Below are 17,549 nucleotides of genomic sequence, written 5' to 3' on the forward strand. Positions count from 1 at the left end.
TGCTCTGGACTCCAGGCCAGTGCTCTCTCCACCGTAGCCTCTACCCCCGTAATGTCTATCAGCTTCAAGTGCCTCCCCCCTCCAGCCCATCCTCCATTCAGCCACCCAACTGATCTTCCTAAAATTCGGGGCTCACTTATCGTCTCCCCCCACATTTGAGGTCCCCCCAGAGGGCGCTGGAAGCTTCAAATCCACCTTTCTCGCTTTTCAGTCTTCTCCCCCTGACTCCCTCCACATGCTCCTCAGCCCATCGGTCTTGGTCTCCAGGCTGGTCCTCTCAGGTGACATTTTCACCGCTGCTGCATCTCCCCCCCCCCCGCCTCCTGGCTTCCTTTGGGTCCCACCTTAAGCCCGGAAGGTCCCCCCCAATTGCTGTGCCTTTCCCTCAGAGACTCCCCCATCTGTTCCTGGCACAGATTGTTTCCACGTTGTCTCCCCCTTAGACTGCAAGCTCCTTGAGGGCAGGAAGTGTCTTTGGCTTTTCTTTGTATTCCTCGAGGCCCAAGGCCTGGTCCATAGTAGGCACTTTATGCCTGGCGACTAAGTGGCTGTCTCATTCAGCCTCCTTCTTTCATGGAGGAGTCAGGTGACCGAGGCGGTGTGACACAGGGGGCACAGACACCCAGAAGCACTCATAATGCGCCTGTGTAGGATCGTCCTAGCCTGGTTCCATCTCTGTTTCCCTGGAGGTAAAGAACCTCTTCCTTCGGGTCCAGTCAGTCTCTTCCGATTGCCCCTTCGCCAAACCTCTCCCTAATTCCTGGACAAGCTCTCCTTCCGCCGAGCAACCCCGGAGCCCCCACACAAACGTCCCCGCTTCTTGTCCAGGCCCAAGCGGGAGTCTGGAACTCATTCTTCCTCTGTTCCACAGTGGGCAGAACATCGACCCACGCCCTGATCCTGGCGCAGCTCTACACCTTGGGAAAGTGCCACGGCATGCACGGCTTCCTCGTGCCCATCCGCAGCCTTCACGACCACTCCCCCCTGCCAGGTAATGTCCGACGGCCTGAGCTGCTGCCCCCTCCATTTGGGGGTTTGGGCTGTGGGAGCCAGCTCGCTGCCGCCAGAGGCAATGACCTCAGCCGTCACCCAATGACCGAGCTGCCATCCTGTCTTCCTCAAGTGGGAGAGAGGAGATGGGATGGGGGGAAAGTGGGGATCCAACAGAAACCTCAAGCTTTTTGTCTCTCTGTCTCTGTCTCTAGCCTTCTAACTTTGTGTCTCTGTCTCTGTCTGTCTGTCTTTCTATCTCTGTCTCTCTGTCTCTTTCTATCTCTCTGTCTCTGTCTGTCTGTCTTTCTATCTCTGTCTCTGTCCTATCTCTTTCTCTCTGTCTCTGTCTGTCTCTGTCTTTCTATCTCTGTCTCTCTGTCTCTTTCTATCTCTCTGTCTCTGTCTCTCTGTATTTCATCTGTCATCTCTTGCTTTTTTTCAGGAATAACCGTAGGGGACATTGGGCCCAAAATGAACTTCCACCAGACTGACAATGGCTTCCTCCAGTTAGACCACGTACGGATTCCCAGGGAAAACATGCTGAACCGTTTCTCCCAGGTAAAGGGTCGTAAATGCTAAAGGTCAGAGTGCCCCCGATCTTTATCTTTCAGTACTGACTTGGAGCAGACAGATTATAGTCTCAGGGAGAGAAACTTTCAAGTCTGAGACTTGAAGAAAACTCATTCGTCCGGTCAGTATTTATTAGGCCCCTACTGTATGCTAAGCACCGATCTAAATGCTGGGGATACAAAATGAAAAATGAAAAGGTTCCTGCCTTCAGAAAATGTGCACTCTACTAGGAATGATGCATTCTGGGGAATATCTTTAGCGGGATCAAACTTCCATCCCTGTTGATTTCCAAAATCAGGTGATGCTTTGGAGGGATCGGGAACTTTACATAATAGGCGCTTAATAAGTATTTCTTGACTTGGCTTTGTGTCTCTGATATCTCACACTGTGCTGGCACACAGTAGGTGCATTATAAATGCTTGTTGGATTTCTTTCATGGTTTGGGTAAGGTCATGTCACTCCCCAGGAATGAAGGAAGCAAACAGACGAACGCAGATGGCTTTGCCTGTTTTAAAAAATAAGCTTCAGCTTCATATTCATCTCCCCAGGAGAATACAGACTCCCCGAGGACGGGAAACAGAGAGGTTCTGCATTCCAATTCTGGCTCTGCTCCACACCACCTGTGTGACTTTTGCCAAGGCACTGGACATCCCTGAGCCTCAGTTTCCCCATATGTAAAATGAACCCATTAGACTATTTCTTCTCTTAAGTCTTTCCAGTTCTCAAGCTGTCACCCTCGAGAAAAGGCAAAAGGGGATTGTTTGCTCTGGTCTTTTCTTATGGCTCTCGAACCCCCAGATTCTGTGGGGTGCCGACGACAGGCCTTCCACCTCCGTCCCCTCTCTTGCAATCGGCAGGGCCAGCTCCCAAGCACTCGGGGCCCTCGGTCACTCGTTCTCTCCGTCTGGCCCCCAGGTTTTACCGGATGGGACCTACAAGAAGCAGGGCACCCCCCAAAGCAATTACCTCACCATGATCGTGGTTCGGGTCCAGCTGCTGGCCGGCGAGTTCATCCCCATCCTGACGAAGGCGTGCGTCATCGCCACGCGCTACTCCGTGGTCCGGCACCAGTCCAAGATCAAGCCCAGGTACGGAGGTGGCGTTCCTGTGCGTCCCCTCTCCAGCCCTGGCCTGTGTCTTCCCCTCTCCTGCCTCCCAGAGCTGGCTGTAACAGGCTGGTCATAAAATCACAGAGGCTGTCCTGGCCATTTTACAATCCAGAAAACTGAAGAGACCACGGGAGAAAGTGAGTGCTCAGTTCCCAAAGGGCAAAAAAAGCCAACGAAGGATTGGAACTCAGTCCTCACCAACAAGTGTTTCTCCATAGTTACACCGTGTCAGAATCAGGCTAAGCTGGGCCATTTTGTGAATCTCTGGAGGAAATAGAGAGCTCCTGTCCCCTTCCTCTGAATTCTGGAGAGCCGAGCTCTTCTAGGATGGGGTCAGAGGCGAGGAAAGCATTATCTAGAGCTTCGTTCTTGATTTCTCTCTGTCACCCCCACTTGCTCTCACCTTCCATTTCAGCATGCCCTATCAGGCAGCCACTAAGCTGCCTTTTAATTTATTATTTTTATATATTTATTAAGTCCCTACTGTGTGTCAGGCACCTTGTCAAGAGCTTGCAAGAATTAAGCAGGTTTATGAACCAGATGGACTAGAGCTATGCTCCCCAACCCTAACGCCATGAATTTAGGGGGCTGGAGAGAGAGGAAATAGGTCTAGCTGGTTGCAGGAAGAATTGAGTCTTGGGGGCTTCCCACCCACCCATCTCCGTGTCCCAAGGGCACCCCTAAGCCCGACTTCATTCCCTGAGCAAAGCCGATTCATCTTTTTTCTCTGGTCCATGGAAGCTTCCTGACGTATGCCCAAAAGTGTGGGGGCAGAAGAAGGGAGAGAGAAAATCCTGTCTTGCCCAAAGCTGCGGGACAGAGGGGAGGATGCTGATGATAATGTCCTGAGGTTCAGTGTAAGCTTTCCACCTTTCCAGCCCCCGTGGACATTTAGTGGCCGGTCCCACCCTGAGAAAGAAGCTTCTCCCACGGCTAATGGAGGGGATGTTGAGCAGTTCTGTGATGCAATAGCTACCTTACTACCTGTGAGATTGGGTGTAAGAGCCTAAGCATCCCCGGGCTGGGTTTTATCCAAAGAACATGGTCCAGGATGGGAGGGCGAGGGAGGAAGACAACGGTGCCCTCTTATGAGTTTAATGCCCATTTCTCCTCCTAATTGATCTGCCGCCCACTGCCACGCTCCCCCTGCTGTACCAACTGGCAGGAAGGGAGAAGCATGGCCCCCAAATCTGGGTGCAACAAAAGGCTTCCGAGAGCCTAGTGGGGCTCGCCATTTTTGCTAGGCAAGCCAGCTACTTCTTCCTCTGATCAGTTCTTTTCTCTGAACGGCTGCTCTGGTTTTAGGTTTTAGGTAGTAGGGGAGGAAGCTGAGAAAAGCTGGGAGAAGGGGCTGGCTCTCAGAAGTCCTAGGTTAACTTGGAGGAGCCAGGGTAGAGGCGGGATGTCATGGACTACAGAGAAGGGTGGGACTAGGAGTTAGCATTGGCTCATAAGCTGGGCAGACAGGTTCCTGAGCCAGATAGACCAAGAGGAAGCACGAGTGAGTGATGCAAAACTTAGGCAAATGGGAATCGATCAGAAAATCTAGAGGTACCCAAGGAGCTCCTTCAATCAACAGACATTTAGTATTTGTGATGATAATTTGCTTTCCTCAGGAGTTTAGGTGCTAACAGACAGCTCCTGGAGGGCAGGGAGTTCATTCTCATCACTCAACAAAGTGCCTAACATACAGTAGTCACTTAATAAGTGCTTACTGATGGACTGATTGATTGATTGAACAGCAGGACAAATTAAAAAGGCAAACAGATTTGAGCCACAAGGGAGGAGATTTGGACCCTGAACTTTCGTGATCCCAGGAAGAACAGTCCAAGTTCAGGAGATCGTTGAGAGACCTGGGAGGAGGTAGCTGGAGCCCATGGGGACTGAGGGCTCCCAAAACCCATCCTCCCTTGTTCATTCTCTCCTCTTTCTTCTCTGTACTTGATTCCATTAGTCTGAGAACAGGTGACACCCTAAAAGGAAACTTCCATAAAAGGAAAAACGCTGTCCATTGTACGTAGGCCGTGTGACACGGACTATAGAACACATCCATGTTCTAGAGCCAGATTTCAACGAGGTAGGGAAAAGATCGGCCTTAGCCAGCCCATATTCAGTCCAGTGATGTGGGGAATTGTTTTCCTTGTAAAAGGGGAATTAATACATATTTTACCCTTTCTTACCAAGACTGTATGTCTGTCCCTAAAGAACATTTCCAAAATCAGTGTAGTAACAGCATCTCATCTGGGCCCTGATACATGAGTTTCACCATGGAGGCGAGTGTTTGATCTAAAAACTCTCCCATCAGGGAGAGTTCAGGGGGAAAGCAGCAGCCCTTAAGACAGATGCCTTGGAAGTCAGTCCTCCCCCTGACCTTCTGCTTATCATTTAGTCACCTAAACTCTGGTGACTTTGGGCCTGATGGGATTCTCCTCGGCCCCCACATCCATAGAAGGCTTCCACAGGATGTCTTCTGAGGTCCCTCTCAGTTGGCCATCCCATGTATTCATTGGTTGTGAGCAAATTGTGAACTTAAGGAGTCAGATTGAATCCCAATCTTTCTGGGACAAATGCTAACACTTCAGCAAGCACCCTGGCTTTGGTTCAGAGCCTCGTTCTGCTACTGATGGCTTTGTGACCTTGACCTTGACCTCTAAAACCTCTCCGTACCTCTTCTCTGTACAATAGGACGTCCTCCAAGCTCTCTCTCCACTCTGACCCTCTGATCTGTGATCCATATAGAAGAAATAATAATACTTTTTACCAAATGCTTCAGATTTCTAGAGTGGAAGACACTAAATGCTCACCAATGAGAAACCACCTTCCTCAAATCCTTGGGAAAGATGCACCTTTGACTGATAACAAAGAGGCTGAATAAAACTAGTGGAGCCACGAGAGAATATCTAGGCTGATAGTTCCCAGTGGCTGCCCGAGGTCAAACACATTGTAAATGGTGGAACTAAGGTTTGAGGCCGGGTCACTGATGCAGGGAGGCGGGTTGCAGCCAGAGGTGCTGGCTCAAACCTGTAATCCCTGCCCCTGGAGAGATCTGGGGCCTCTGAGACACACTAGGCCAAGGGGATCTGGTATCTGTATGAGTACAGCCCCAAGTAGAATAGGAAGGGGCCATGTTGTGAAGGGGATTCTAATTTCTGCCAGGCCACTGACTGGTCAGTCAAATCTGGGTCTCAGCCTGTTTATCTAAGGGACTCGAGCTACAGGAAGCCCAGGGCCCCTTCTGGATGTCACAACCATTATTCTATCAGTTCAGCCTCATTTTCTCCCTATTGATTTCATGCTTCATCATCTGGGGTCCAAAGAAAGGCAAAATTCACATGAAACGCTTCATAGGTGATAGCGGAAGATGTGGCAACAGGAACAGAGTGAGTTCCATTTTAGAGGTAGAAAAATGAAGGCCCAGGGAGCTCCAGCTACTGACTTGAGGTTACAGAACATATTAGGGATTCTTTTAGTTGGTCTTAATGAGCCAAATATAGCATAGGAAAAAACCACTTCACTGGGAGTCCAGAGACCCAGATTTGCAATCCTGGGTCTGCCTCTCACTTGTGACCTGAGTGATCCTGGATCTCCATCTTCAAAGACAGGAAATGGCTCAGATGAGCCCAAGTCCTCAGTTCCGCCCTGGAGCACTCAGATTACCCAAGCCCCCACAAAGATGGATTTCTGTTATGGAGATAGAGCAAGATTTCTTTATCCCATGTGGGGCTTTCTAAGCCTGGCCCCTTGGGGAGCAACCATTGAGCCTCCCCACTTCCTAAGCTGTTCTGTAACCTCTCATCTCATTCCCCTTCTCCCTCCATCCCCTCAGTGAGCCAGAGGCAAAAATCCTGGACTATCAGACTCAGCAACAGAAGCTGTTTCCCCAGCTGGCCACAGCCTATGCCTTCCATTTCATAGAAGAAAGCCTCATTGAATTCTACAAGAAATCCTTCCAGGAGATAATTAATGGAAATATCACCAACCTCCCGGAGGTGAGTGGGGAGGCCGACACTGGGAATACTCCTGCCAGCCTTTCCCTCGTTCCCCACAGAAAATTCCCCCTGGGTTTGCATCTCCCAGGAATCATTACAGCCCGGCCCCAGGGTCTCCATGCCTCCCAGAAAGGGTGCTGAGCTCCCTTCCATCATCCCCTGTTCTCTGGGTCTCCCTCTGTCTCTTTCTTTCACTAAGGTCACAAAGGAAAACAAAATACTATCCCTGCTTTTGCTCAAGGAGCTCACAGCTTTAGAACAAAAGGGCCCCTAGTCAGAGCTGCTGGGAGGCAGTGTGGACAAAGGGCAGAGTGGTCATCTTTGGGTGGAGAAGAACTGAGATGGCCAGGGCTCCAAGGGCCAAAACCAGGAAGGGACAGATCACACAAGATCTTAGGGCTCCAAGGACACCAAAACCAGGAAGGGACAGATTACACAGGATCTTAGGTCTAGAAGACGAAAGGACTCAGGAAGTAAAAGGACATTAGTAAGAAGCATCAGAAGCAGGATTTGAACCTGGTGCTCCTCTGCGAAGGGCAATGGGGATCAGATCTCTGAATCAGATATCACCTGTTGCCTTGGCAAGGTGGCCAAGCTCCAGTCATTCATTCATTCAACAAGCAGTTAAGTACATATTACGTGCCTGCATACTACAGGGCATGGAAGTTCAATGAAAGAGAGAATGAGTATAGGGGAAAACTTAAATTCAACTTTTCTTGCCCAAAGGTTACTTCTTGGGGTACAAAATACAGCCACAGCCTCAGTCTCCCCTAGAAACAGATTGCAGGTGTGGACCACCATATCTGGCTGCTACATGTTTTAACTAACTTGAGTTCAAATCCCAATTCTGCCATTTACAACACATTTGACCTCAGGGAAACAGCTACAGTGCTCCCCTGTGAAGGGTTTTAAATGCCCTATAGAGAAGGTCGTATTTTGCTCTAGAGGCAATAAGGTCTCTCTGCAGCTTTTAGACCAGAGGAGCAACAGGAGGACCTAGCATTAGGAATATAGCTCTGGTAGAGAGTGGAAGATGGACTGGAGACAAGAGACCACAGGCAAGGAGATGACTCAGGCTGTCACCACAGTCCAAACAAGAGGCAGTAACAGCCTGAACCCAAATTGCCAGCCTCTCGATGGAAAGAAGGGGTGAAACTTAGAACCACTGCAGAGGTGGTATTGATAAGACTTGGACCTGACCGCCTGCCAGGACACTGAGACAGACCTGTACTCCCAGGTGTCTGAGGAATCCCCAGAGTCTTAAACTAAGTCCAGCATCCTTTGGAACCCCATAATATGATGCCCAGTGACTCAGGGATGGCCACTGCCACCTGGTGAACCCCTTTCCCCAAATGGCTTGCTTAGGGATCCCTCATCATTCATGTCTTTGCCAAAATGCCTGATTATAATGAGTTTCATCTGACACAGGGTTGCTCCTGTTCATGCTAGATATGCACACTTTGGGTTTTTGCCATAATTATTAAGACTGACTATATTCTGCATCTCCAGTAGAAGCAATGTTTGGACAGAAGAGTTGCGTTTAAGAGTTTTCCCTCATTCTCATTCTTTCTCCTAATGCACTCATCCATCCTCATCCACCCCATCCACTCCTAAGTCCTGTCTATCTTCACAGCTTCACTCACTCAGTGCAGGGATGAAGGCCATGATGTCAGACCACTGCATCCTGGGAGTCGAGCTCTGTCGGAGGGCCTGTGGTGGGCATGGCTATTCCCTACTGAGTGGACTGCCCTCCCTGGTCACAAAAATAATGGCCTCCTGTACCTACGAAGGAGAAAACACAGTGCTGTACCTGCAGACAGCCAGGTATGTTCGAAAGCTGGTCACAGGCCCATTCCTTGGGGGAGCTGGACACCTTCCCAGGAGTGGCCCAAAGTGGAGCCCTGCCTTAAAGGGAGCCCACCCCCAGGGGATAAAAGCAACTGCAACTCTGTAGAATCAGAGTTCGAAGCGGCCTTGGAGAAAACCTATTTCAATCCTTTCATTTTAGGAAAAAATACACACAGAAAAATAGACATTAAAGAGGATGAATCAGTGACTTTCTGAAGTTACAGGGAGTTCAGTGAGTTAGAGTTGGAAGAAGTCTTAGCCATCTTATCTCATTTGGAAAAAGGAGCAGGGAGAGGAAGCACCTTGCCCAGTCCCCCATCTAGACAGCCCAGTCCAGAGGCTGTACTTGAATCCAGATTTTTCCAGGGCACCAGACTGCTGATAGATGATAGATAGAGGGGCAGACAGAGAGTCTGACACAAAGCTCTTCTATAGTCATCGTTCTGACGCTAGCCGGGCTGCAGCAGCATGGGCGCCATGTTGTGTCCCCTCTGTAGCCATCACCGGGGGCCTGGGGACAGGCTCAGCATCACAGAGCTCAGCAGTAGTAACTGGAGAGTCTTGGGCAGCCTCGATTTCCCCCTTTACCTCCAGAGTATGTGCAATTTGAACTCACAAATTCACACTGATTAGACTTGATCCCAATTTTAGACATTTTTACAAATGCAATTTTGCTCTTCCCTACTACAAGGTGATGGAAGCCTAGTTATCCAAGTAAAAGAGATCTGGGTGATTGAATAGTCTCAACAGCCAGAAGATCCCATCTGGGTGGGCTTAGGCTACATTTATTTTTGTAGGGGGGGTTATTGAAGCTTTTTATTTTTAAAACATATGCAAGGGTAATTTTTCTCCGTTTTTGGTTTGTTTGTTTGTCTGTTTGTTTTTTTGCGGAGGCAATTGGGTTTAAGTGACTTGCCTGGGGTCAGTGGGTAATTTTTTAGCACTGACCCTTGCAAAACTTTCGTTCCAAATGTTCCCCTCTCTCCCCTAGATGGCAAGTAATCCAATATATGTTAAACATGTTAAAATATATGGGCTACATTTATGAAACCCAGGACAGAATCCGACAAAGGTGGGCTTTGCTCAAGTCGGAGCCCATCTGGAATATTGCGCTCAGTTCAGGGCACAACATTGTAGGAAAAACACTGACAAAATGAGACAGAAAAGGCCCAGCAGGATGGCTGAGTCAACTTGAAACCCTGTCATATTCTCAGAGCAACATTTGTGAATGTATCTCATTTAATCCTCACATCAGCCCTGGGGGGTAGAATCATTTCCCCATTTTTCTGATGATGAAACTGAGCCAGACAGAGGGTTTTAAGCTGGAAGATAAAAGCTCTAAGGTCACTGGTGCAGTCTTCCAGTATTTAAAGGGCTTATCTGCTTGACAGGCTAGCCAGACCTCAGAACAATGAAAAGAAGCCACAGGGGCAGACTCCCGCTCAGCGGAGAGAGCCTATTCCCAACCAAATAAAGCCGAGCAGAATGGCGGCTCAGGGTGTAGAGAGGCTCACTCACACTGTATGTAACAGTGGGGGACGAGCCGCGGCAACTCTGCCCACATCAGGTGGGAAACTGGGAAAAGATCCAAGGCTCTCCCTTTGGCTCTTGGCCTCCACTTGTATTTCTGGAGGATCCTGAGAGATCCCGCCAAAGGGCCGCTTCCAGACGGAGCCAGGTGGTTGTTGAGTGGCTAACGAGGCCCAGAACACCTACTCTCCTGGCATTTCCTTCAGGTTCCTGCTAAAGAGCTTCCTACAGATTCAGTCTTCCCAAGGCGCTTCGACCCTGCCTCGGTCCATCCAGTATCTCGCTTCAGCTGGGACCCACAAGTGTCCAGCGCAGAAGATGGCAGACTTCCTCAGCCCGGCCCTCTACACAGAAGCCTTTGCACACGTAGCAGCCAGGTCAGTGAGATAGCCGTGCACCTCACGGAAGGGGCAGGTGTCCTTTCCTTCTCCTTGTAGCGGGCAAACTCTTCCCCTCAAAATCACCGAATGTCCCTTTGTGTTGGACCAATCTGGAGACGGACATCCATAAAGAGAGAAGGGGGAGGGAGAGAAATGGAGCACAGACAGGAAAAGGGGAGAGAAAGAGAGACAGAGACAGAAGGAAGACAGAGAGAGGGAGAAACAAGAAAAGAGAGAGAGAAGGGGGAAGGGAAGAGAGAGAGAAATGGAGAGAGAGACAGAGATAGAGACACAGAGAGAAATACAAACACAGACAGAAGGGCAAGGAAGACAGAGAGAGAGAAAGACAGGAAAAGAGAGAGGGAGGGGGAGGGGAAGAGAGAGAGAAATGGAGAGAGACAGAGACAGAGAGAGACATGCAGAGAGAGAAATACAAACACAGACAGAAGGGCAAGGAAGACAGAGAGAGAGAGAAAGAGAGAGAAAGACAGGAAGAGAGAGGGGGAGGGGAAAGGGGAAGAGAGAGAGAAATGGAGACAGAGACAGAGACAGAGACACAGAGAGAAATACAAACAGAGACAGAAGGGCAAGGAAGACAGAGAGAGAGAGAGCCATGAAAAAAAGAGGGAGGAAGGGAAGAAAAAAGAAATGGAAACAGAGAGAGATAAATACAGAGACAGAGAGAGATAGAAGAGCAAGGAAGACAGAGAGAAAGAGAGAGACATGAAAAGAGAGAGGGAGGGAGGAAAGGGGAAGAGAGAAATGGAGAGAGACAGAGATGGGAGAGAGGAACAGATATAGCAAGAGATGGAGAGAGAGACAGAGACAGATGGAGAGAGAGAGATGGAGAAAGACATAGAGAAAGACAGAGATGGAGAGAGAGAGAGACAAAGAAAGACAGATACAGACACAAAAACAGAAAGAGATGGAGAAGAAAAGGAAGGGGGTAGGGAGTGAATTGCTAAGCAAGCATAATCAGGTTGCCAGCCACACCCTGCCGGAGGCCCGGTGGGCACATGTTGGCACTCATGCACACCAAGCCCAAAGGTCAGACCTTGCCCAGCTGAGGGGGAGACTCTCAGTCAGGAGGAGGGCATACAGACAACTAAAGGAAGGCAGGAGACAGAGCCCCTGCCAGTGCTGAGCCCCAGGCCTAGACAGTGGACAGAAGTCTGGAGAGGAGGCTGAGGCCGGGGGGGAGGGGACAGGGTCCAGGCCCCAAGTTGTCTCCTGCTGGGAGAGTTTTCAGAGGGCCCCTCACTTGGCTGGCCGACCATCTCCCTAAGGCTCCATCATTTCTGGAAGCTGCCGGTCTTGACCGACCCAAGCAGGGTCAGTCGGGGGCCGGGGGCCAGTCAGGTGGGCGTGTTCACTGAGTGACTGGCGGAGGTCTAGCTTCCTTCTGACCGTAGTCAGGGTAGACAGGACAGGCTTGGAAAGACCTTTTTCATGACACTGATTTTCTTCCAATAAGTCAAGTCAGGTCCAGTGCCAACTGCGTGCCCGGCACTGTGGACATAAGAGAAGGCAACACTAGGCCCTGCCTTCAGGAAGCTCCCATCTCCTAGGGGACAGCCTTCAAACAACTCTGAACCCGTGGCAAGTGGGACAGAACACAGGCACTTTGTAAGGAGAAGAGAGGGACAAGCCGTGGTGCTGCCCGGAGTTAGGGAGGCACCGTGGGCGCACCGGACACAGACCCGAGCCGGGTGGTCTGCCCACATTAGGGCAAGGTCATCGCCCAGGTCATATGAAGAGATGACAGGTGCCAGGTTTGAAAACTGGCTCCATGGAACTAGTTCTAAGAAGTGCCCCTGTGCACAGAAGCTCTGGCTCTGTAATCTGGACACAGAAAACAGGGTCTCTTGTGGGCCTCCCTTGCAGCGTCTCCCCCAGCTGCTTCCCTCTGGTCAGTGCCTCTCATCATTTCCAGGATGGTCTCCCCACCGCTCTGAGGCAGAAGGACCAGGAAAGCTTCTAGCTGCAGGAGGGATTTTAGCTCAGAACTGAAGGAAGCTGGAAAGGGACGAGAAAGGGGAATCCCAGGACTTGGTGCGTCCTAAGTGCTTCCCCAAGGCCCCTGGGGGGTAACCTGGCTCCTGAGAAGGCCCCGGGTGAACACAGGAGGAGGCCGAGGGTGATGCTGGACATGGAGGAGAGCTAGAGCTTAATGTTCCAGGGACCGGGTCCCAGGCTCAGCCAAGGCCAGATGCCCACATGCGTCCGAGCCAACAGAAACAGCCCCGATGAACGGACGCTAACCCACGCTCTCTGTTTTTGCCTTCTGCAGACTTATAAGGAACTCGGCTCAGAAACTGCACAAACTGACCAGCTCTGGGACTGACCAGTACGTGGCATGGAACCAGACGGCCATCCTGCACCTCCAGGCAGCCAAGGCAAGTCCTTCACTGGCTAATGGACACCTCTCTGGCCCGGTCTGTCCTGCTGTCTCTCTGCTGTCTGGGCTCTGTCTGTCTCCTCTCTATTTTTCTCTGTCCTGTTTTTGTCTCCATCTTCTATCTCCGTCTCTCTCTTTCTTGTCTGTGTCCATCTAGTTCCCTCTCACTGTTTCTATCTGTCCTCTGTCTGTCTGTCTGTCTCTCTCTCCTCTTTCCGTTTCTCTGTCCTCTGTCTGTCTTGGTCTCTATCTCTTTGTCTCTGTCTCTTTCTTGGACTCTCTGTCTCTGTCTCTCTGGCTCTGGCTCTGTTTCTCAGTCTTTCTGTCTCTGTCTCTCTGTGTGTCTCTTATCTATCTGTGTCTCTCTCAGTCTCTCCATCTATCTCTCTGTCTCTGTTTCTATGTCACTTACAGCTACATTCAGGGGAGGGAAAACGGTCCTCACTTCTGCCAGTCACTTCCTCCTCCCTGTCCTGCCAAGGCTTCAATATTTTAATTAGCGTGTAGGCCCCAACCCGAGATGACTTTGCAGGGACCCCACTGCCCAACACCGAAGCTTTTTTGGGTTCTGGCTGTTTAAAGTCCTCGCTTCCAAGGTCCAGATTCCTCGCCCCCCCCCCCTCTTCCTGGATCCTGCTGGTGTTTCATTTAATTTCAGACCACTTTGGTTCCCCTCTTGCTGATGTCTGAAAGCTGCTCCCTCACTCAAGCACCTACTATGCAGGGGCACTGTGCTAAGCACTGGGAATATAAAGTCCCAAAACAACTCCCTGCTTTTGTGGAGTTTATTGTTGTCCTTGGTCCTTGGTTTTCAAAGATATGCATGGCATCAGAGAGGGAATCCAATAACATGTACATGATCTGGATTTCAGTGGGGGGAGGGCTGCAGCAAGGCAGCTGCCTCATTTTCCCCTCCAGAACCTTCAAGATCAATGGCCAGACATAGATCAGGATGACCAGAGATGGTCATTAATGAGCTAAAGGAGGAATTAATAAAACTATAAAAATGGAGAACCTCAATCTGACCCTGTCAGACCTAGATAAATCTAACCCAGTCATATCTCCGTGCACGTTTTCTTGGAGCTCACAGAGGAGATGTGGCCAGGGCAAGTTGGAGGTGCTCTCTGAGGGCTCAGGACGGGCTTCTTTCAGAAGATGGGGCTATAGCTGAGATTTGGGGGAAGCCAGGCCAGCCAGGAAATGCCCGGAGCTGAGAGCAGAGAGGCCGGTGTCGGTGAATTCCAGGGGACAGGAAGAGGCCAGACTGGAGCACTGTACAAGCCAAACCCAGGGGTTTCTGTTTGATTCTGGCCTGGAGGCAACTGAATCGGGAGGTGACCCGGTCAGATGTGTTTAGGAGGAGCGTCTGGCTGCTCACTGGAGGGTGGTCTGGAATGGAGAGAGCCCTGAGCAGGGGAGCCTGCCCAGTAAGCTGCTGCTGTAGGCCAAACACCAGGGGGCACCGTGCCAGCAGACACAGAGGAGGGTTCTCTGAGCTTGGCGTCCGGGAGAGAGACGGAAGGAGGAGCTGGGGATCACACCCAGGCTGGCGGGACTGGGGAGGACTGAACAAGACCCAAGCATCTTACCTGGGAGCCCAGGCTGGGATCCCGCTGGGTGGACACTGCCACCTCGTGGCGCCTCAGCACCATTCCCACCTCTCCGTCAGAATGCTACTGTCTGCTGGTCAGGACTGATGGACCCAGGAGAAAAAAGCTCGGCCCCTCTGAGGAACAGATGGCTGTCCCAGGGGACCTGGCTTGAGGGAGAGCACAAGTGCTGAAGGAGGGAAAGAGAGAGACAAAGACAGAGAGACAGCGAGAGGAGAGACTGATACATAGAGGAGAGACAGAGAGAAAAGAGGCAGGAGAGACAGTTAAGAGAGAGGAGAGAGAAAAGGGACAGAGAAAAGAGAGACTGACATAGAGGAGAGACACAAAGAGAAAAGAGACAAAGAAAGAGGTAGAGGAGCAAGAAAGAAGAGACAGAAAAGAGAGAAAAGGAGAGAGACAGGGGGAGACAGACAGACACAGAGACAGGAGAAAGGCAAAAGATGGAGAGACAAAGAGGAGAGAGACTGAAAGAAGAGAAACAGAAAGAAAAGAGGCTCAGAGAGGGACAGAGAGGGAAGAGACAGAAAAATACGCATAGAGAGAAGCAAGACAGAGACAGAGAAAAGAGAAACAGAGGAGAGATACAGAGAGAAGAGATAGAAGGGAGACATACAGAGAGAGAGAAGAGAGGCACATGGAGAAGAGAGAGAGGACAGACACAGAGGTAGAGAGGGAGAGAAGGGAGAAGGAGAAAGGGAGGAGAGAGACTCAAAGATTCAGAGACAGAGAGGAGAGAGACAAGAGACAGAAGAGAGCTGTCCAGAGAGAGAGAAAAGAGAGAGGAGACAGACGTTTGGAAGAGAGGCACACCCCGGAGCCGCAGGACCCTCCCCATTTTCCGCCTTCTTCACCAGGGCCCGGGTACCCCCAGGATCTGCTTCCCCGTGGGTCCTTTCCCCGAGCAGCTGATCAGTGTCCCTCCTCAGCTTTGCTTTGTGGCCCCAGAGGCCCCCCAGCCGCCACCCCGCCCCTTCCCTCCAGGACCCCCCACCCAAGGAGCCCTCAAGCTCAGCCCGCAGAGGTGGGAATAAACTAAAGGCTTTGCTGAGCGTGGTTCTGGACATTACTGAAAAGTCCCAGAGTCAGAGAAAGTCCCCCCGGGACGGAAACTTCTCCTCTTGGCACATCCTGAGGGGCCCAAGCCGACATCGCCCGAGGTTCCTGGCCCAGGAGAATGCTGAGGGGGCGGTGCTGCTAAAGGAACATTCCCAGAGCAACCTGGGCTGCTCCCCCCCCACTCCCTGCACCTGATACTGGTGGCAGGCAGGGTCCGGGGCAGGCCTGGGCTCCACACCTTTAACACTCAGTTTCCCCATCTGTAGCAGAGAGGCCAGACGCTTCCAACGTGGCTCCCAGCTCCCACCCCAGCTCCTATGACTTGGTTCTACTCTCCGCGGCAGCGCCAGCCAGTGTGGCACCCATCACGGGTGCCCACAGGGCTGGGGGGTTGGGAACACCCAGCTCAGATCCCTGCTAGGTGACTCACTCAGTTTCCCTGCCTGCAAACTACCAGCGATGGGAATGCCAGTGGTGCAAGATGGCACTTTGCAGGCCTGGACTCCTGACAGAAATTTCAGCTCCTCTCCGGGGGAAGGCAAGAAGAAAACCTGGGTTATGTGACCAGCAAAGTCCCAGAACTGAGACGGCCCTGGCTGGCCTGGTACCCAAGCATCTGGAAGCAAGGCAGAGGAAGGGAACAGAGGGCCCCATGCAAAGCCCAAATCAGCTGAGTCAAAGAAATGGCCCAAAAAGGAATATGGGTTGGAAAAGCACAAGAGGACTGTGGGAAAAGCCTCAGCACACTCCCAAGCAGCCAAGGAAGCGGTAGCTGCATCCAATTCAGCCCCTAAGCCAATCAGTGGCTCCTGTGTGCCAAGCACAGTTCCCAAGGCTCAGAATCCAAACTAGAGCTTACCCTCAAAGAGCTTCCATGCCACTAGAGGGATCCAGTGTGTTTAAAAAAAAAAAAAAAAAAGGAATATGGTGGAGGGGCAAGAGCACTCCCACCCAGAGGCGTCTGGAAGCGGCCCCTGACCCCCCAGCCTGGAAGCCAGGGGTGCGAGAGAGCCAGCTACAGCAGACAGACTGTGTGTACAAAGGCCCGGAGATGGGATGGCAGGTGGGGAAGCAGCAACTTGGCTGGGATATCAAGTGTGGGGATGTGAGAAACGGGCTAGAAACACCGTCTGGAACCAGATTGTGAAAGACTTTAAATAACGAGCTGAGAAGTTTGTATTTTCTCCTCAGGGAGAGAGGGGCCATAGAGACTCATGAGCAGGTGCTTACAAACATGATGGAGGCAGCTGTGGGGAAGAGTGGGGAAGGGATGGGGTCAGGAGAAAGAGAACGAAAACCGCCAAGGGGCTGGGATTGGAGACCAAGGTCATGGGATGGAACCAGTAAGACTAGGCCCGGTGTCTGCGGGACGCAGGAAATTAAGTCGAGCTGGGAAGCCTCTGAGAACACAGACCTGGGTGACTGGAAGGATGGGTGGTGTCAGCAGAAAGAGGGGAAAATATGATCTGGGACATGCTGAGATGAATTTGCTGATGGGACACCCAGGAAAGATGTCTCGTAAGCGATTATTGAAATAGGCCTGGAATTTGAGAGAGAAATGAAACTGAGACCATGGCCATGGATAAGACTGTTGAGAGGTGTGTGTGTGTGTGTGTGTGTGTGTGTGTGTGTGTGTGTGTGTGTGTATGTGTGTACCATATAGTACTGTTAATGTGTATTATTGAACTTGCCATCCTCTAAGACCCCCAGATCTTTCTCCTATCAAGTGGCTTCAAGCTATACTCTCCCTTATCTTGTACTAGTCATTTTTTAAACTCAGATATAAAGATTTACAGGGCTTCCTATCAGGTATAATATCACTAGATTTGGTCCAGGATTTGAGATCTTTGGGGATCCTGAATCTGTCATCCAACATGTTACTTTTGTGAATTCTGCAAATTTGGGAAGCCAAGGTATTGTTAAGCAGGGGCAGCAAGGTGGAGCAGTGAATAGAGCATCAGTCCTGATGTCAGGAGGACCTAAGTTCATCCAGCCTTAGACACTTCACACTTCCTGGCTGTGTGACCCTGGGCAAGTCACTTAACCCCAATTGCCTCAGAGGG

The 17,549-nt window shown here is 51.0% G+C and overlaps 1 protein-coding gene across 1 annotated transcript in view; it reads left to right on the forward strand.

Moving 5' to 3' along the window:
- The window catches only part of ACOX2 (acyl-CoA oxidase 2), a 49,957-nt gene that overhangs the window by 17,108 nt on the left and 15,300 nt on the right, over positions 1-17,549 (forward strand). The window contains exons 6-12 of the mRNA XM_074284249.1: positions 872-991; positions 1,436-1,551; positions 2,479-2,651; positions 6,499-6,661; positions 8,295-8,485; positions 10,246-10,416; positions 12,710-12,815. Of these exons, the coding sequence (XP_074140350.1) occupies positions 872-991; positions 1,436-1,551; positions 2,479-2,651; positions 6,499-6,661; positions 8,295-8,485; positions 10,246-10,416; positions 12,710-12,815 (1,040 nt within the window). The remainder of the gene's footprint in view (positions 1-871; positions 992-1,435; positions 1,552-2,478; positions 2,652-6,498; positions 6,662-8,294; positions 8,486-10,245; positions 10,417-12,709; positions 12,816-17,549) is intronic.

This window comes from Sminthopsis crassicaudata, chromosome 1, assembly GCF_048593235.1.
Source record: "Sminthopsis crassicaudata isolate SCR6 chromosome 1, ASM4859323v1, whole genome shotgun sequence".
Classification (NCBI taxonomy): domain Eukaryota; kingdom Metazoa; phylum Chordata; class Mammalia; order Dasyuromorphia; family Dasyuridae; genus Sminthopsis; species Sminthopsis crassicaudata.